At 40.1% G+C, this 17,171-nt stretch overlaps 1 protein-coding gene across 1 annotated transcript; it reads right to left on the bottom strand.

Annotated features, from left to right (window-relative positions):
* Window positions 1–677: 677 nt before the first annotated feature.
* Window positions 678–1,481, bottom strand: LOC138941820 (tropomyosin-like). The gene has a single exon (XM_070311697.1). It carries the CDS (start codon window positions 1,479–1,481, stop codon window positions 678–680), a length of 804 nt encoding a protein of 267 aa, XP_070167798.1.
* Window positions 1,482–17,171: the final 15,690 nt, after the last annotated feature.

The raw sequence follows: 17,171 nt of genomic DNA, 5'->3' as shown, positions 1-17,171 counted from the left end.
GTTAGGTGTGAAGTCTTTCTCGAAGATCGTCTTAAATTTGCTGACGCGTACCGGATCGGCTACTTTGAATTTCGCCGCAGCCGCGATCTTTATATTGCTGTACACAGTATTTAAAAGTTTATCGGCGATCGCTGGAGTCACGTCGACGGGTCTCATACCTATAGTGCGATGTTTTCGCGCGTTATATTCTTCGACGAGTCGAGGTAACTCGTCGATCCACTTGTACGTTCCGTTCAGCGTGAAGTACTTCCACATAGAGTTTTTGAGCGTACGATTGAATCGTTCGACTATCGACGCCTTCATCACCGAGTACATCGAGTAATGATTCACTCCGCGCTTCTTCGCGAAATTTCGCACATCGGCATTGTAGAATTTCTTTCTTTTGTCGGTTTGCAGATTTTTCGGACACCGCTTAGAGTCTCGCACTATTTTAGATAACGCTTGGGTAACCTCGTTCGCGCTTTTGCTCTTAAGCGGTACAGCCCACGCGTATTTGCTTAACGCGTCGATAATGGTGAGTATGTAGTTGTGGCCTTTGTTGAGTCTCGCGTAAGGACGCATCTCGACCGCATCCGCCTGCCATAAGTCGTCGTACCCGCGCACCGCGACGCGACGACGCGGGAAGTTTCTTCTCGCGGGCGCGTGCAATTCCTCGACTAGTCTTCATTTTTCGACGCTCATAATTCTCTCCTCTTTTTTTCGAGAATAACGTTGGGTGAAATCTCTCTCTCGAACGGCTCGCCGCTCCTGTTAATCTTCGCCAGTTCTCTCACTCTTCCCGATAGCTCGTCCGCGTCTCTCTTCAATCGCGACGTTGAATTTTCCAATTCTCGTATCTTCGTCTCGGATTTTGTTGCGGAATTTGCCGCGATGCGCGATTTTTGGGTTAGTTCCTGTATTATTTTACCTTGATTGAACAGTATTTTATGATTGCTCGCGCTTCTCGTCGAGGACTCCGCCGCGTTGAGCGATATAGTATTTTTCGCTGCATCGATTCGATCGCTTAAACTCTTGATTTGTTTATCCAAAGCATCGATCCGTTTATCTAGAGCGTTAGCGCTCGCTTCTATTCTCGAAATGGAATTTTCCACAGCGTCTATTCGTTTACTCAGAACGTCGTCGCGCGCTTTTTTCTCGGAAACGAAACTCTCCGCGACATCTATTCGTTTACCCAGAGCGTTATCGAGCTGAGTGAGTCTCGTGAACAGTAGGATGACGCTCTGCCCCGCCTCGTCCGCGTCTTTTCTCAATTGCGATGTGATTCTCTCGACGTAGCTTTTGCTCGTCGCGTCGGCGTCCTCCTCAGGCTGAGCCAAGCGTTTTATCTTGCGCTCTCTCGCGTCGTACTCGATGGAAGAGCTTAGACACAGCGCGTTATCGCGCACGTAATTTCGCAGAGACTCGATAGCCGGACGTAGTCTTCCGGTTCTCGCGTCGTAGCCTGGGTTTTTTAGAGGTGTGCCGAATTTGCTCACGGACATCGCGAATCCCGCGTACGACTGCGACGGTCGTCGACGCGACGGTTCGATTTATACGATCGCTCCCGTTTCGCGAAGTTCCTCGATTATCGATAGAATCTCGTTTTCGTGAGCGTTGTTGCCGGCTCGACGCGAAGGGAGTGGTGCACTTGGACACAGTATAATTGGACACGGTGCAAATGGACACGTTACAAATGGACATGAGATTTTGCACACGGTTCAATTGGACACAGTGCATTTGGACACAGTAATTTTGGATACAGTAGCTTTTGGACACATAAGAAAATACGCATCGTTTACTTGGACACCGCTCACTTGGACACTGTTCATTTGGACACCGTTCGTTTGGACACAGAAAGATGCGCACCGTTCATTTGGACACCGTTCGTTTGGACATCGTTATTTGCCCACCGTTCGTTTGGACACCGTTCATTTGCCCACTGTTCGTTTGGACACCGTTCATTTGCCCACCGTTCGTTTGGACACCGTTCATTTGCCTACCGTTCGTTTGGACACCGTTCGTTTGGACACCAAAATTTGATTTAAGTTATACGACGTAATCCACACCAAATTTTTGTTTTAAATAAGAAATAGGTTTGGGTTAGGTTATATCTGCCGGAAGTGGAGCCCCCCGCAGGGGGGGCGGAACCCACTGTATCCATGCATGACATCCAAATATGCGAAAGGCTAAATAAAGTGCTAAAAGCAATGTAAAATTAATGACATCAGTATCAGAGATGTATACGTATGAATATATTTTATTTTGACAGATATTATAACCTTCAAATGTATCTCCTTTTCACGATTTCATATTTTACATAGATTTACCAGTATAAAGTGTTATAAGAATACTGGTTATATTTTCCCAAAATGATTTTTATTTCTCTCCATCTGTTACATATTCAAACAAACAGTGCGCATGTTTCTGTGTACAAATGAACGGTGTCCAAACGAACGGTTTGCAAATGAACGGTGTCCAAACGAACGATGGGCAAATGAACGGTGTCCAAACGAACAGTGGGCAAATGAACGGTGTCCAAACGAACGGTGGGCAAATGAACGGTGTCCAAACGAACGGTGGGCAAATAACGGTGTCCAAACAAACGGTGTCCAAATGAACGGTGCGCATCTTTCTGTGTCGAAACGAACGGTGTCCAAATGAACAGTGTCCAATTGAGCGGTGTCCAAGTAAACGATGCGTATTTTCTTATGTGTCCAAAAGCTACTGTATCCAAAATTACTGTGTCCAAATGCACTGTGTCCTATTGAACCGTGTGCACAATCTCATGTCCATTTGTAACGTGTCCACTTGCACCGTGTCCAATTGTACTGTGTCGAAGTGAAGGCCACTCGGGCGCGATAGGCGTTGCCTCTCGAAAATTGGCCAAAATGTGCAGATCGTGGCATGCACTGTGCTAGAGGAACAAGAATAGCACGCAATTGTCACTCCTTGTCTGACATTATCTCCCACAATCGCATCCGTGTGCTCAACGCATCAGTGTGTGCCTTCACGGACGCTACACCCATCGCGATAAAAGAGAAACAAAAACAGCGCAATCATCTCTCTTTGTGTAATGATCAGTGTACTGCCAGCATCGACAATATCGAAAAGTGGATGTAGCACGGACATGAACCGAGATCGACAGTATCGAAAAGTGGTCGTAGCACAGATATGAACCAATTGGTTGTTTTATTATGCCACCGAAAGTGGACGTGGCCATGTAGTTTCAAGTGTCTGTAAAATAGACGTAGAAGCGCTGCTGTACGGGACCAAAAGTTATCGTACAAAAAAACGCTGGGATGGCCGCTCTAAGGCTTTTCTCTGGTTACGCTGTTTAGCGAAGTTTTTCAGCTGGAATTGCATACCGCATATCGGTCTTATACCGTATGCAATCCCAGCTGAAGAAATCCCAGCTACAAAAGTATACCGGTCTTCTCGAAAGGATTTATTTTGCTTTATCCTGCAAATAAGTGCTATAATTTAGATAATGTTCAAATATAATCAAGAAATATACTTATAAAACAATAAATAAACATATATAAGCAGATATATATTGGGGGATTGCATAAGTTCGTGCCCGATTTAAATATAAACTTCAATAGATTATATTTTAGAGATAACACTTTTATTAATCAATTATATAGTCTCTATTCTTTTCTACAATGGTTTTCCAACGATCTATAAGCTTGTCGATTCCATTTTTGAAGAAAGAACTTGGTTTTTCTTGAAAAAAGTTTGTAAGGTGGTTTTCGACAGCTTCCTCGGAATTGAGATTCTTGCCATTTAAACTATTCTGCGAAGACCGGAACAGATAAAAATTTGAAGGCGCAATATCTGGAGAATATGGCGAGTGCTGCAGAATTTCCCATTGCAACTCCTGCAGTTTTCGCAGCGTCTGTTGAGCGACGTGTGGCCTAGCATTGTCGTGGTGGAAGATGATGCCTTTTCGATTGGCCAAAATCGGACGTTTTTCTCGAATAGCTGCAGCGAGTCTAGTTAGTTGCTCACAGTGCTTGTCCGCCGTGATTGTTTCGCCGCGTCGGAGCAGCTCAAAGTAAATAATTCCCTTGCGATCCCACGAAACATACAGCAACACCTTCATCGAATGCAAGCCAGCCTTTGCTACGGATTCTGCTCCTTCAGCTGCTGTTTTCCATGTCCTCTTTCGCTGTACGTTTTTGTAGAGAATCCACTTTTCATCGCCTGTTACCATTCGATCTAAAAAAGGCTCTTTTTTGTTACGCTCGAGAAGAGAAAGAGCCACAGTCATGTGGTTTAGCTTATTCCTTTCAGTCAGGAGATGCGGTACCCACGTATCAAGCTTGGAAATGTATCCAAGCTTTTTTAAATGACGAAAAGCGGTTGAATTATCGATGTTCAGCCTCTCAGCAATATTCTCAGTTGTAATCCTTGGGTTTCTTTCCACTAAGGCATGCACAATGTCATCATCAATGCCAGAAAGCCGTCCAGAGCGGGGTTGATCCTCTATGTTGAAATCACCATTTCGAAATCTGTCAAACCACTTTTTAACTGTTCGGAGAGCAGGAGCGCGGTCCAAATAAACGCTTTGAATATTTTTTTGTGCAATTCCAACACTCACGCCTTTCCGAAATTCATATAGCATTACATGCCGCAAATGCACCTTTTCGTTCTCCATTTTTAATGATTTCTCTTATGCACAAATGGACTTATCTGAACAATATCTGACGCTAAATTGACATAAGACAACGTCATCTATTCAATGTAAGCAACAATTACCACACGAAAACAATAGAACTCCGCCATGCAGTAACTTAATGCCATCTATGAAAATCGGGCACGAACTTATGCAATCATCCAATATATACAAAATTTCAATCTACTTACTCGATAGCACCAAATATATTTTCTACAACAGATTCAAATATAACCTTAATCTTATTATATTTTGATGTCACGATGCTATCGTGTACCGCGTCGCTTGATACGTATCATATACGTATGCACACACATACACAAAATCATCTCTCATCAAGGCGTATTTGCACACTCAAGCGAATAATCGTACATGAATGCTGCAAACTGTAAACGCGCCTTGAGGGACAAACTCGCTTTGCGTGTGTCCGTGCGAGCATACGTACGTGAGAGTCTGAAACTCAGGGGGAATTCCCATTGCGCGCGTCACGCGTCGCGTCATGCGTCGCGTTACGAGGTAGCCAATCAGAACGTCTGTTTTATTGTATCATCTCCGACGCGACTATAGACATAGTATATCTAGACCGAGCGTTTGCCTTTATTTAAGTAGTGGGGGTAAAGATGCACGTAGAAAAGGGCATACTCTGTTTCGTGCACTTTGCGTTCTCTCCCGCTCGCACATAACATAGCGCTCTCTTTCGTCATGCTACGTGCGAATGAGAGAAAACGCAAGGGGTACGAAACAGAGTATGTCCTTTTTTACGTGTACCTCGGTTCCCACTCCTCAACACTCGGTCTAGATATACTATATCTATGGACGCGACCTTTTTGCGCGACACGTCGGTTTGATTCGTTTGATTGCTCGACATTCTCGCGTTCGCGATTGCTGGTTATGACCATCATGTCTCGCCAGTGATATAATTAGCAATGTAGAAAAAAATAACTTTAAAAATTTTGATAATTTTATATATACATAATTTTATATATACATATATACTATATTCACTTTGTTTCAATCTCCGATATTTAATACATTGTTTTAATGTTTATAGGCGTCATATACTGTTTTACAAAAAACAGGTGTAATCAGAAATAGATTTTATTTGTACTATATTTTAATTTAAAGGTTATGTTTCTATTAACGTTTATATTGCAACCAATAACCTGGCAAACTAATATATTCTGCGCATGCGTCGATTTGCCGCGACGCGTTCAGTGTGTGTATTGATCGCCGCTACTAGGAATGTTGAGGGGCGCGTAATTAACCACACGGATATAAAATATAAAAAGAGAAATATATTCTTTGTGAATAAATATATAATCTTAGTCTTTACTATCACGGTAATATCATTGGGAACGTACTTTCTCTTTGGTATCTCCGAACAGAAGTAATTGGAGGAACTTCGTTTTTCTGCGCGGCAGTGAAACCGCATAGCCCAATGTGTCGGCTGCTGATTGGCGGCTCGCGTTAGCCAGTTGCGTCTCTGGACTTAATCTAGAGATATTCCTAGGGAAGTTTCTAGTGGCGTCGTCATGGCTCGGCTGTTACCAAGGCATGAAATTTTAAGTGTGGCATGCGTTCGTTCATCGGCTGTCGTCACAGGGCTCCCCCCCATCCCCGAGTAACTTGGTTATCTTTGGTTGTCTTCTGCTGCAAAGTGGACTGTTCTATGACCGGGATATGTTTTGATAGCCGGTTCTGCAGCTGTCGTCCGTATTCTTGCCGGTGCCGGCTGTTGTCTGCTTCCGAAATGTCCTGAATTTGTTAACATAAAAGTATCTTCGCGCTGTGCGTGGGTCTCGAAAAAGACTGGCTTCAGTCTTTCTGTTGAGACTGTGATAAAACTTCCCCGGATGTTGACTAGTATTCTAATATTCGGTCAGACTATAGTAGTGATACTATGCGGGTTCTAAGCCATGGTCTTCTGAGGGGGGGTGAGGGGCGAGGGGAAACCGGCGCGGGGGGTATGACATCACGGGAAAGGGGTATGACGTCACGGAAGGGGGGTATGACGTCACGGGGGTGGGAATGACGTCCGGGGGGGTAAGACGTCACTGGGGTATGAGGTCACGGGGGAGGGGGACTGCGGCGGAACGGTAGGCGCGGGGGCCGCGGAGAAGGCGAAGATAGCGCGAGGCGTCCACAATGTGTAAGAGAGGGATAGCGTCCACATGCACTTGAGAGAGAGAGAGACAGATAGCGTCCGCAAGTTAAATTTTGCAGACTGTGCATATCTATTACACACTTTTTATTCATACGTAAAAAATGGGATAAATAATTAAATTTACAGATAATTAGTAAAATAACTTATTTATTTCAAGCTTCGTGAAAAATATCATTTACTGCACATGTCAATAACTCGCAATCTATGAGCGATTCGATGTTAAACATATCACTTTTATGTATCGTTTTTGCAGCGTCGCATACATTAGCGATATTATTCTGTTGTAAAACAGTTACAAATTGTTTGAATTTTTCATTTACAATATGCGTATTTTCGCATAACCAGTAATACATATGATCTATACATTTTTCAAAATCGAATAAATAGAATAGAGTTGGCGGTTTCATATATAAAGAATTATTAGATAATCCTATTTTTATAATATTCGAATCAGATATTTTAATCACTTCGAATGACAAATCTCGAATCCGCAATGGGATTTCAGTCGATTGTAGAAGCCGTTCAATGTCCGTACGTTTCTGCATTAGCGATTTCCACGTTTCAAAAGGCAATATTATTTGATTGCCCCGATTATCGCCGAGAACCAATTCCACGCAAGATACAGCTCCAACGTTTATTCCAATGTCCAAATATTTGTACGACGTCGGGGTTAAGGCGTATCGTCTTCCGAGTATACGAACCGCGGGACGAGGCTCGGATGAAATGCTAGGGAGTAAAAACAATATTATTTATATAAATATTTAAAAGGTGTAAAAAAATATTTAAAAAGTATAAAAATTCTTCAAGTTAATCAAAACTTACTTGTTACATTTCTTCTTCTTACACGGTGAAGTTTCATCAGCATCTTGAATCGGAACGTGATAATTCATGCGGCTTCCTTCAGAGGGATACATTTTTATATAAACCTTTCATACAAGTGATCGATGCAATACTGAACATATTGAACATATTTAAAATTTGTATTAGCGTTGCAAAATTGCAATGTGGTGGGGATTATTGATGACGCGATATTTTTTTCAATTTTTCTATTCAAGCGCCGATATACGGCTGCATCGCGATGACATCATCACCAGGTGTGAGATTTAACCGAATGCACAAAAATGCAACGTAATATAAAATTTTCAAACGCCCATGTGCGGCTGCTTCGCAATGACATCACCCATAGATATCAGATTTCAAACGCGCGTGTCAAAACATGACAAAATCCTAAAATATAAGGATAATCCTCATGATTAAATTACACTAACATTGGACAGCAGCATGTAATTTGAAACTTTTGCGATGCACCTTGGATTTGACATCATCTCTAGACGACAAAAATGCAATAATCGACATTAGTTAAAATGTATGTGACAAATCGCGAAGTAAAGATTTAGATAGATACACATGATGGAAAGAGACATCAAAATAGAATATAAAATCGAGGTAAAGAGGCACACCCTGTCAGTATTTTCGCAAAGAGTTCCGGGACAAGAGCTATCAATAAGCGCATCTTGTTAGCAAAAATTTTTGGCATAAAATTAGAAATATGGCGGAAAACAATGCCGAACGAATTCTGCGCGAGCAATCTGCAAGGTTGAATTCGATAGAGAAGTACGTTGCGTGGGAGCAACGATGCGACGAATATATCGAATCGGTGGAAGAGCAAAGCCGAATCAAACGTCCACGATTATCGATTGGGATTCGACAATCGATGATTGCCCGAATTGCACGACTCGAGGGATTGAACAACTCGTTACGCAGGCGTTTTGTACACGCGGGTGCAGGATGCAGCACGCAACAACACAGATTGATTTGGCGAGAGATCGATACGGCGTTTGAGAGCCGCATATTGACTGCTGCGGTTATAAATCATAATCACATCGAGCCTCGCCGATTTTTCGAGGATGCCAAAGACGTTGTGCTCGAACACGTGCAAACCGTGCTAAAAAAACACTTTAATGTGAAAATTAATACAGTGTTCAATGGTGAATTTGTGACGGGTGATAAGCGCGAAAATAAAAGTATCAATACGAGAAACTATGAACTCTTTCGCACATCCGATTTACGCGAATGGTACGAGCGGCGCGTTGTCGAGCCCACTCTAGCATCGCTCGAAGAATTTCAGGAACGCGATAGCGGGTGGGCATTGTCGCGAATACTCAATTTAAATGTAAATATAAATAAATATAATCCTTTGCGCGCGGGATGTCATATAAAATTACTGCGGGCGATAACGATAAAGAGAGCGTTGATCAACGTGCAATCTAATGACAATGCATGTTTCGCGTGGTCTGTGGTCGCCGCTCTACATCCAGCAGAAAGAAACGCGGATCGGGAATCTTCGTATCCTCATTAAACGACAGTGCTGAATCTCCAGGACATTGAGTTTCCAGTGACTGTGAATCAAATTAAAAAATTCGAACTTGCCAACGATATCTCAATCAATGTATATAGTATCGAGGAAAAAAACATTGTCCCGATACGTCTGAGTGAGCTGAAAAGAGACAAACACGTCAACATGTTGTACATTGAAGACAACAACGTTGGACATTTCGCGTGGATCAAGAATCTATCCCGCCTCGTGAGCTCGCAATTGAGTTATGGCAAACGAAGACAATATATCTGCGATCGATACGTATATATTTAATAAATTATATTGCAGAAATTTTTGAACAAAATTAAAAATTATTTTTTTTACAGATGTTTGCACTACTTTGGCTCGAACGACAAGTTACAATCACATATGGTGGACTGTCGAGAGATGAACGAGTGCGCTATCCGATTACCGAGCGATAAGGACAAATGGCTCACGTTCAACAACTATAATCGGAAAAAACCTTTCTTTCGTCGTGTACGCCGACTTGGAGTGCGTTTTAGAGAAGACAGAGGAAGAGAGAACCTACCAACATCATAAAGTATTTAGCATAGCATATTATGTACATTGTTCGTACGATGATTCGTTATTCGCGTATCATTCCCGTCGCAATATCGATTGCATATCATGGTTCGTCGAAGAACTAAAAAATTTAGCGCAACGTGTAAAAATTATTTTATCAGCTAATGTCCCCATGTTAAATTTAATATCTGATGAATGGGAAAATTTTCATAGCGCGACAAAATGTCACATTTGCGAAAAACCATTTGTACAAGACAATACACGCGTACGCGATCATTGCCATCTGACCGGGCGGTACAGAGGTCCCGTGCATTCAAATTGCAATTTAAATTATAAAGATTCTTTTTGCATTCGAATGGTTTTTCATAATTTATCCGGTTACGACGCGCACTTCATTATCAAAGAAATAGCTACAGCGTTCGAAGGGGGAATCGAGTTACTTCCGATAACAAAAAAAAAATATATATCATTTACGAAAAATGTTAAACTTACCGAAGAGAAATCAAAACATCATATTAAATTGCGTTTTATCGATTCGTATAAATTTCTCACAGCTAGTCTCGATAAATTGGCATCATTCTTAAATAAAGACAAACTCACAATTTTAAAATCTGAATTTCAAAATTTACCGAACGACGATTTCAATTTATTAACACGGAAGGGCGTCTTTCCGTACGAATATATTGACTGCGTCGACAGGTTGCAAGATACGTGTTTACCACCGCGCGAATCATTTTACAGTTCCTTGACCGGTGACACGATATCCGAGAGCGATTACGCGCACGCCGAGGTCGTGTGAAAGCGGTTCTCCATTCGAACGCTGGGCGAATATAGCGATTTGTATCTCAAAATTGATGTCTTGTTATTAGCAGATATTTTTGAAAATTTCCGCGAGAGTTGTATTAAAAGTTATGGGCTCGATTCCGCGTATTACTATACTCTTTCCGGATACACGTGGGACGCCATGTTGAAGCATACGAATATTACATTCGAATTGCTTACGGATATCGACATGGTTTTATTTATCGAACGCGGAATACGCGGCGGTTTGAGTCAATGTTCCAACAGATATGCTAATAACAAGAATTGTATATGCAGTCGTACGATCCATCGAAACCTTCAACATATCTCACATACTTTGATGTAAATAATTTGTACGGATGGGCAATGTGACAACCCTTGCCCTATGCAAATTTTCGATGGGTCGACAACATCCAATTTTGATACATCATCGATCGCGCTCGATTCGCCTATAGGCTACATTCTTGAAGTCGATCTCGAGTATCCGTAACATGTTCACGATGCGCACACTGACCTACCGTTTTGCCCGACACGCGACAAACCACCTGGTAAGCGGCAGGATAAACTGCTCGCAACCTTATACGATAAGAAGCGTTACGTAATACCTTACCGCAACCTGCAGCAATGCACGCGACACGGGCTTTGAGTTACAAAAGTACATCGAATATTAAAGTTTTCGCAATCTCCATGGCTTCGCAGTTATATCGAACTCAATACACAATTCCGAACACTCGCGAAAAATGATTTTGAAAAAAATTTATATAAATTAATGAATAATGCTGCATTTGGGAAAACGATGGAAAATGTGCGCAATAACGTTAATATTAAGCTCGTGACACATTGGGATGGAAGATATGGCGCAGAGGCGATGATCGCAAAAGCAAATTTTCATAGTAGAAGCGTGTTTTCGGAGAATCTGGTCGCTGTTGAATTGCGCAATCTCGAGGTGAAATTTAATAAACCAATCTACGTGAATATGTGTATACTCGACATATCCAAGACATGTTTGTACGAGTTTCACCACAATTATACGATACCTATATATCGAGAGAAATGTAAAGTCATGTACACCGACACCGACAGTCTCATATATCAAATCGAGTGTGAAGATGTATATGAGAATATAAAGCGCAACGTCAACAGATTCGATACCAGCGATTATGCGGTGGTCAATGTGTATGGTATACCGTTCGCGAATAAAAAGATACCGGGTTTAATGAAGAATGAAAATAATGGCGCCATCATGACCGAATTCGTCGGGTTTAGGGCAAAAATGTACACGTTGCGAGTAGATGGTAAGAAAGACACGAAAAAGGTAAAAAGCGTCAAGAGTAACGTCGTCGCGAGAACGATAACGTTCAACGATTACACGCGGTGTTTGAACGAAAAGATTGAAATGACGCGTCAGCAGTCTTGTATAAGATCTAAATTACACGAAGTATACATTATTCGCGAGACAAAAATTGCTCTAAGTCCGTACGATTACAAGCGGTATATCGTACCCGAAACCATCGGCACGCTACCGTGGGGGCATTATAAAATACCGTTGTAAATAAAAAACATGTATATTTATTGTAAATTATATGTATATTTTATAAAGTGTACAATTTTGTTTATATATTTGTAAAATATCTTTAATATTATGTATTATTGTTAACATATTTATAATCTATTATTTTTATATATCCAAGAATTGTGCGTTGCATCAAATCCCAGCCATTTCACATAAACCTCGTCGCCCTTTTTGCGTATTACATTTTCCACGAGATGTATGTTGGGATTAACAAAGCGTTGTAACTAGTATTCGTAAAATCCGCGGGCGACGGGATTTCCGCGCGAATCTTTGAGTACATAGGTCACGGGATTAGTTTTCTGCACTTTAACGATCTTAAACACTTCGGTCGACCAATTTGGCGTGTAACCTTTGTCAAAGATGGTCTTGAATTTACTCACGCGTACCGGATCCCCTACTTTGAATTTTGCCGGTGCCGCAATCTTTACGTTGCTGTATACCGTATTTAAAAGTTTATCGACGATCGCGGGGGTAACATCGATAGGTCTCATACCGATAGTGCGATGTTTTCGCGCATTGTACTCTCTAACGAGTCGGGACAACGCGTCGATCCACTTGTAATTTCCATTAAACGTAAACATTTTCCACATATTGCTCTTTAACGTTCGGTTGAATCGTTCCACGACCGAGGCTTTCATGATAGAGTACGTCGAATAATGATTAATGCTGTGTTTCTTCACGAGTTTCTGTACATTTGCGTTGTAAAATTCCTCTGTCGGTTTGAAAATTTTTCGGACATCTTCCATCGTCTCGAATTATCTTTGCATCAGCCGTCTCGTTTCCACTATTACTCTTGAGCGGTACGGGAGTGGTGCACTTGGACACAGTATAATTGGACACGGTGCAAATGGACACGTTACAAATGGACACGAGATTTTGCACACGGTTCAATTGGACACAGTGCATTTGGACACAGTAATTTTGGATACAGTAGCTTTTGGACACATAAGAAAATACGCATCGTTTACTTGGACACCGCTCAATTGGACACTGTTCATTTGGACACCGTTCGTTTGGACACAGAAAGATGCGCACCGTTCATTTGGACACCGTTATTTGCCCACCGTTCGTTTGGACACCGTTCATTTGCCCACCGTTCGTTTGGACACCGTTTATTTGCCCACTGTTCGTTTGGACACCGTTCGTTTGGACACCGTTCATTTGCCCACCGTTCGTTTGGACACCGTTCGTTTGGACACTAAAATTTGATTTAAGTTATACGACGTAATCCACACCAAATTTTTGTTTTAAATAAGAAATAGGTTTGGGTTAGGTTATATCTTCCGAAAGTGGAGCCCCCCCGCAGGGGGGGCGGAATCCACTGTATCCATGCATGACTGTTGAGGTTTTACCAGCAGTGAAGAGTACACAATTATTAGTTTTAATGAAATATACGTTTACTATATTTTAATACAAATGTTCTAATGTTGTAATATTCGAAAAGAAATATTAGAAAGACTTGGACTCGTTACAAGATATGAAAAGGATCGCTCTGTTATTACAAGACTGACTGCGCACACCCGTCTGTCCTATTTCGCACAATCATGACCCATATATATTTTGATTTGTGCCCTCTATTGTTGGTTGAGATAATACTGCTTATATTCGCGCTTTAATTCAAATTGAGATTACCTCATCCAACATTTCCCTTTAATCTCAATGTTTTCTTTAATAAACAAAATTAACTTATAAATACAGTTTTACAATTATTAATGTGATCCTACTGCACTATCATATCTCTGAATTTTCTAAATTTTATTGTACCTAGCGGCTTTGTAAAAATATCGGCAATTTGATCGCTAGTATTACAATATACAATGTTGATATTATTTTCCTTAACCTTTTCGCTTATAAAGTGAAATCGCACGTCTATATGTTTCGACCTTTGATTAAATATTCCAGTTTTAATAAGCTTGATAGCACTTTGATTATCGATACACATTTCAACATTTACAGTTTTACCAATTAATTCTTCCAATATGCTTTTTAAAAATAATAATTCTTTACAACAATCAGCGGCCGAAATGAATTCTGCTTCTGTGCTTGACAATGCTACAATAGGTTGTTTACGTGATGCCCAACTTATAGGACCTCCGCAAAATTCTATTATATACCCTGATGTACTTTTTCTAGTCTCTACGTCACCTGCATAGTCCGCATCGCAAAACGCTCTAAGTGTTTGTACATTTCCTTTATTATTGTATGTTATTCCTAAATGCTTAGTTCCCTGTAAATATCTTAGAACTTTCTTAATATTAATTATGTCTATATCTGAAGGATTCTGTGTATTTCTACTGTTATACGTTACTGCATAACTCAGGTCTGGTCTGGTTTTGGCTGTGAGATAGAGTAGGCTTCCCACGGCTTCTCTAAAAGGGAAAGATTTCGTCCCGCTTCCTCCACTGTTTACTTCTGTGTTAGCTAATATCGGTGTGTCCACTGATTTTGCATTGCTCATCCCATATGTTTCTAGTACTTTCTCCGAGTAGTTATTTTGATTGAGTTTGATGCCTTCTTGCCACTTTTCTATCTCTAAACCTAAAAAAGAGCTTGGATTGTTATTAAATGTTATATCAAATACATTTTTTAGTTTCAGGAGTAAGTTTCTTAAATCTTGTGCGTTTTTCCCAAATAGTATCCCATCATCTACATGGATTGCTAAGAGTGCTGAATTATCTTCTCTCTTGAAGATGCATTTCTCTGTGAGCAATTGTTTTAAACCATATTTTTTTAGTGTTTCCGTGAATTTCTTATTCCAGCTGTTTGATGCTTGTTTAAGACCATATAAAGCCTTTTTTAGTTTACAAATCTTGTTTTTCCTTTCCTTATATCCTTCTGGTAGATGCATGAATATTTCCTCTTCTAATTCTCCATAGAGAAAGGCAGTTTTTACGTCAAATTTTATAAAATTCCAGTTGTTATGTGCCGCCAATGCAAATAGCATTCTTAATGCAGCACTATTTACCACGGGACTGTACAATTTCTCATAATCTATATTCTTTCCTTGTTCGCATCCTCTTGCAACAAGTCTTGCTTTATATTTGCCATCTTCTTTAATTTGGAAAACCCATCTACTTGTTAAACATTTTTTTCCTTTTGCTTCTTTAGCCTCGACTAATTCCCAGGTTTTATTCTTGTTTAATGAATCTTTCTCTTCTTGTATAGCTCTCATCCATTTCTTTTTATCATTACTGCTCATTGCTTCTTCATATGTCAGATATGCATAATCATTGTATCTGTCCGGGAATTTTTTTATCCTTTGAGATCTCCTTGGTGTGTTTTCTGTTTGCTCTTCTATGCTATCATTGTTATCTATCATTGTTCTGTTCTCCTCATCTTCTTCTTCTTCGGAGTCTTCTTCAGCAGTTTCCATATCTTCTTCATTGTCGCTTAAAATTTCTTCATCATCATCTAAATCTTCTTCATGTTGTATGTGTATTTTATTTTTCTTTCTTTCTATCAAGTCTTTATTCTTGTCCTTTTCTATTGCGTATTCACTTTCTTTCTCTATGAAATGTACTTCTCTTGAGACTATTATTTTCATCTTTTCTGAATCCCATAATCGATATCCTGTTTGCGTATAGCCAACAAATTTCATGGTTTTACTTCTGTTGTCTAATTTTCTAAGCTGTCTTAATTCTTTCGCATATGCTGTGCAACCAAAGACTCTCAAATGTTTCAAGTTAGGTTTTTCACCATTCCACATCTCATATGCTGTTTGTGTATTTACTCTTGTCGGACTTCTGTTGTGTAGATACGCAGCAACTCTCACTGCTTCTCCCCATAGCATTTTGTTTTCTTCTTTTCCTGTAATCATAGCTCTAGTTTTTTCAATTAACGTTCTGTTTAGTCGTTCAGCCTTTCCGTTTAATTGAGGGGTGTACGGTGGAGTATAATTTATGAATATACCTTTATTTTTACACCAAGTTTTTAATTCTCTGCTAGTATATTCTTTACCATTATCACAACGTATCTCTTTAGTTTTTCTGTTCCATTTTACTTCTGCTTGTGTTATATATTCTTTTAGTTTTCCGTACACTTCTCCTTTTCCTTCCATTAGATAGACTGTTACATAATTAGTATAATCGTCTAAGAAGGTAACAAAATACCTGTTTCTGTCCCATGTCTCCGGAGTGATTGGTCCACAAACATCTGTATGTATAATTTCCAATGGTCGTGTAGCTCTCTTTCTTTGATCTCCGAAAGGTATTCTTGTATGGTTTGCTTGTATGCAGGTCTCACAATTCGATAGTTGTTCTACAATTTCTTCCTTTTTTAATTTAATACCTTCAGACAATTTAAGCAATTTGACCATATTATTTGTGCCTAAATGACCTAATCTTTCGTGCCATAGTTTTACTAAGGATTTTTTTTCAACTGTCATTGCGCTTTCTATGTTTTTATTATTTTGTACAATATATAATCCTGCACTGTTTCTCTTTCCTTTGAAAATAGTTTCTTTATCTTTACTAATTGTTACTTTATCTTTATAGAATTCTACTTTTCCTCCTTTTTGAGTTATTGCACCAACCGACAAAAGATTTCTTCTTAGATCTGGTATATATAATACATTATTTAACTCACAGTTTCCAAGGTCAACTGTTCCAGTCTTCTTCGCTGTCATGGTTCCTTCCTTATTTGCTACTCCGACCTTTGTTATTATTTTTCGTCCTTCCTTTAATTTTGATGAGTCGTTCGTCATGTGAGAGGTTGATCCTGAGTCAACAATCCAATCTTCTGTTTCTATAGTGTTTGTTAAGAAGGCTACTTTATTATTTTCCTCTCTCGCTGAGTCACCTTTTTTCTTCCTAAAAAAGCAATCTTTTTCCTGGTGATTTGTTTTTCTACATATTTTATAAGATTTCTCTGAATCTTTTCTGCAATCTCTTGCTATATGACCGATTTTATGACAATTAAAGCATTTTATGTCTTTACCTTTTTTAGTAGCATCTACCTTTTTACATGCGTGCGCTAGGTGACCTCTCATGTTGCATTTGTAACATTTCCTTTCCTCTATTTTGAACGCCACTTCTTCTTCTTGGTCCGATCGGTTCCTTGCCTCTTCTGCTAGAAGTCTCGC

The sequence above is a fragment of the Polyergus mexicanus genome, unplaced genomic scaffold, assembly GCF_030449975.1.
Source record: "Polyergus mexicanus isolate NDT 795.1 unplaced genomic scaffold, iyPolMexi1.0 SCAF_20, whole genome shotgun sequence".
In the NCBI taxonomy this organism is placed as follows: domain Eukaryota; kingdom Metazoa; phylum Arthropoda; class Insecta; order Hymenoptera; family Formicidae; genus Polyergus; species Polyergus mexicanus.
Note: the sequence above shows the minus strand (reverse complement) of the source record. Positions and strands in the feature narration are given on the sequence as shown.

Excerpts from the sequence above, each read along its gene's own strand:
- LOC138941820 (XM_070311697.1), bottom strand. The coding sequence starts at position 1,481 with ATGTCCGTGAGCAAATTCGGCACACCTCTAAAAAACCCAGGCTACGAC.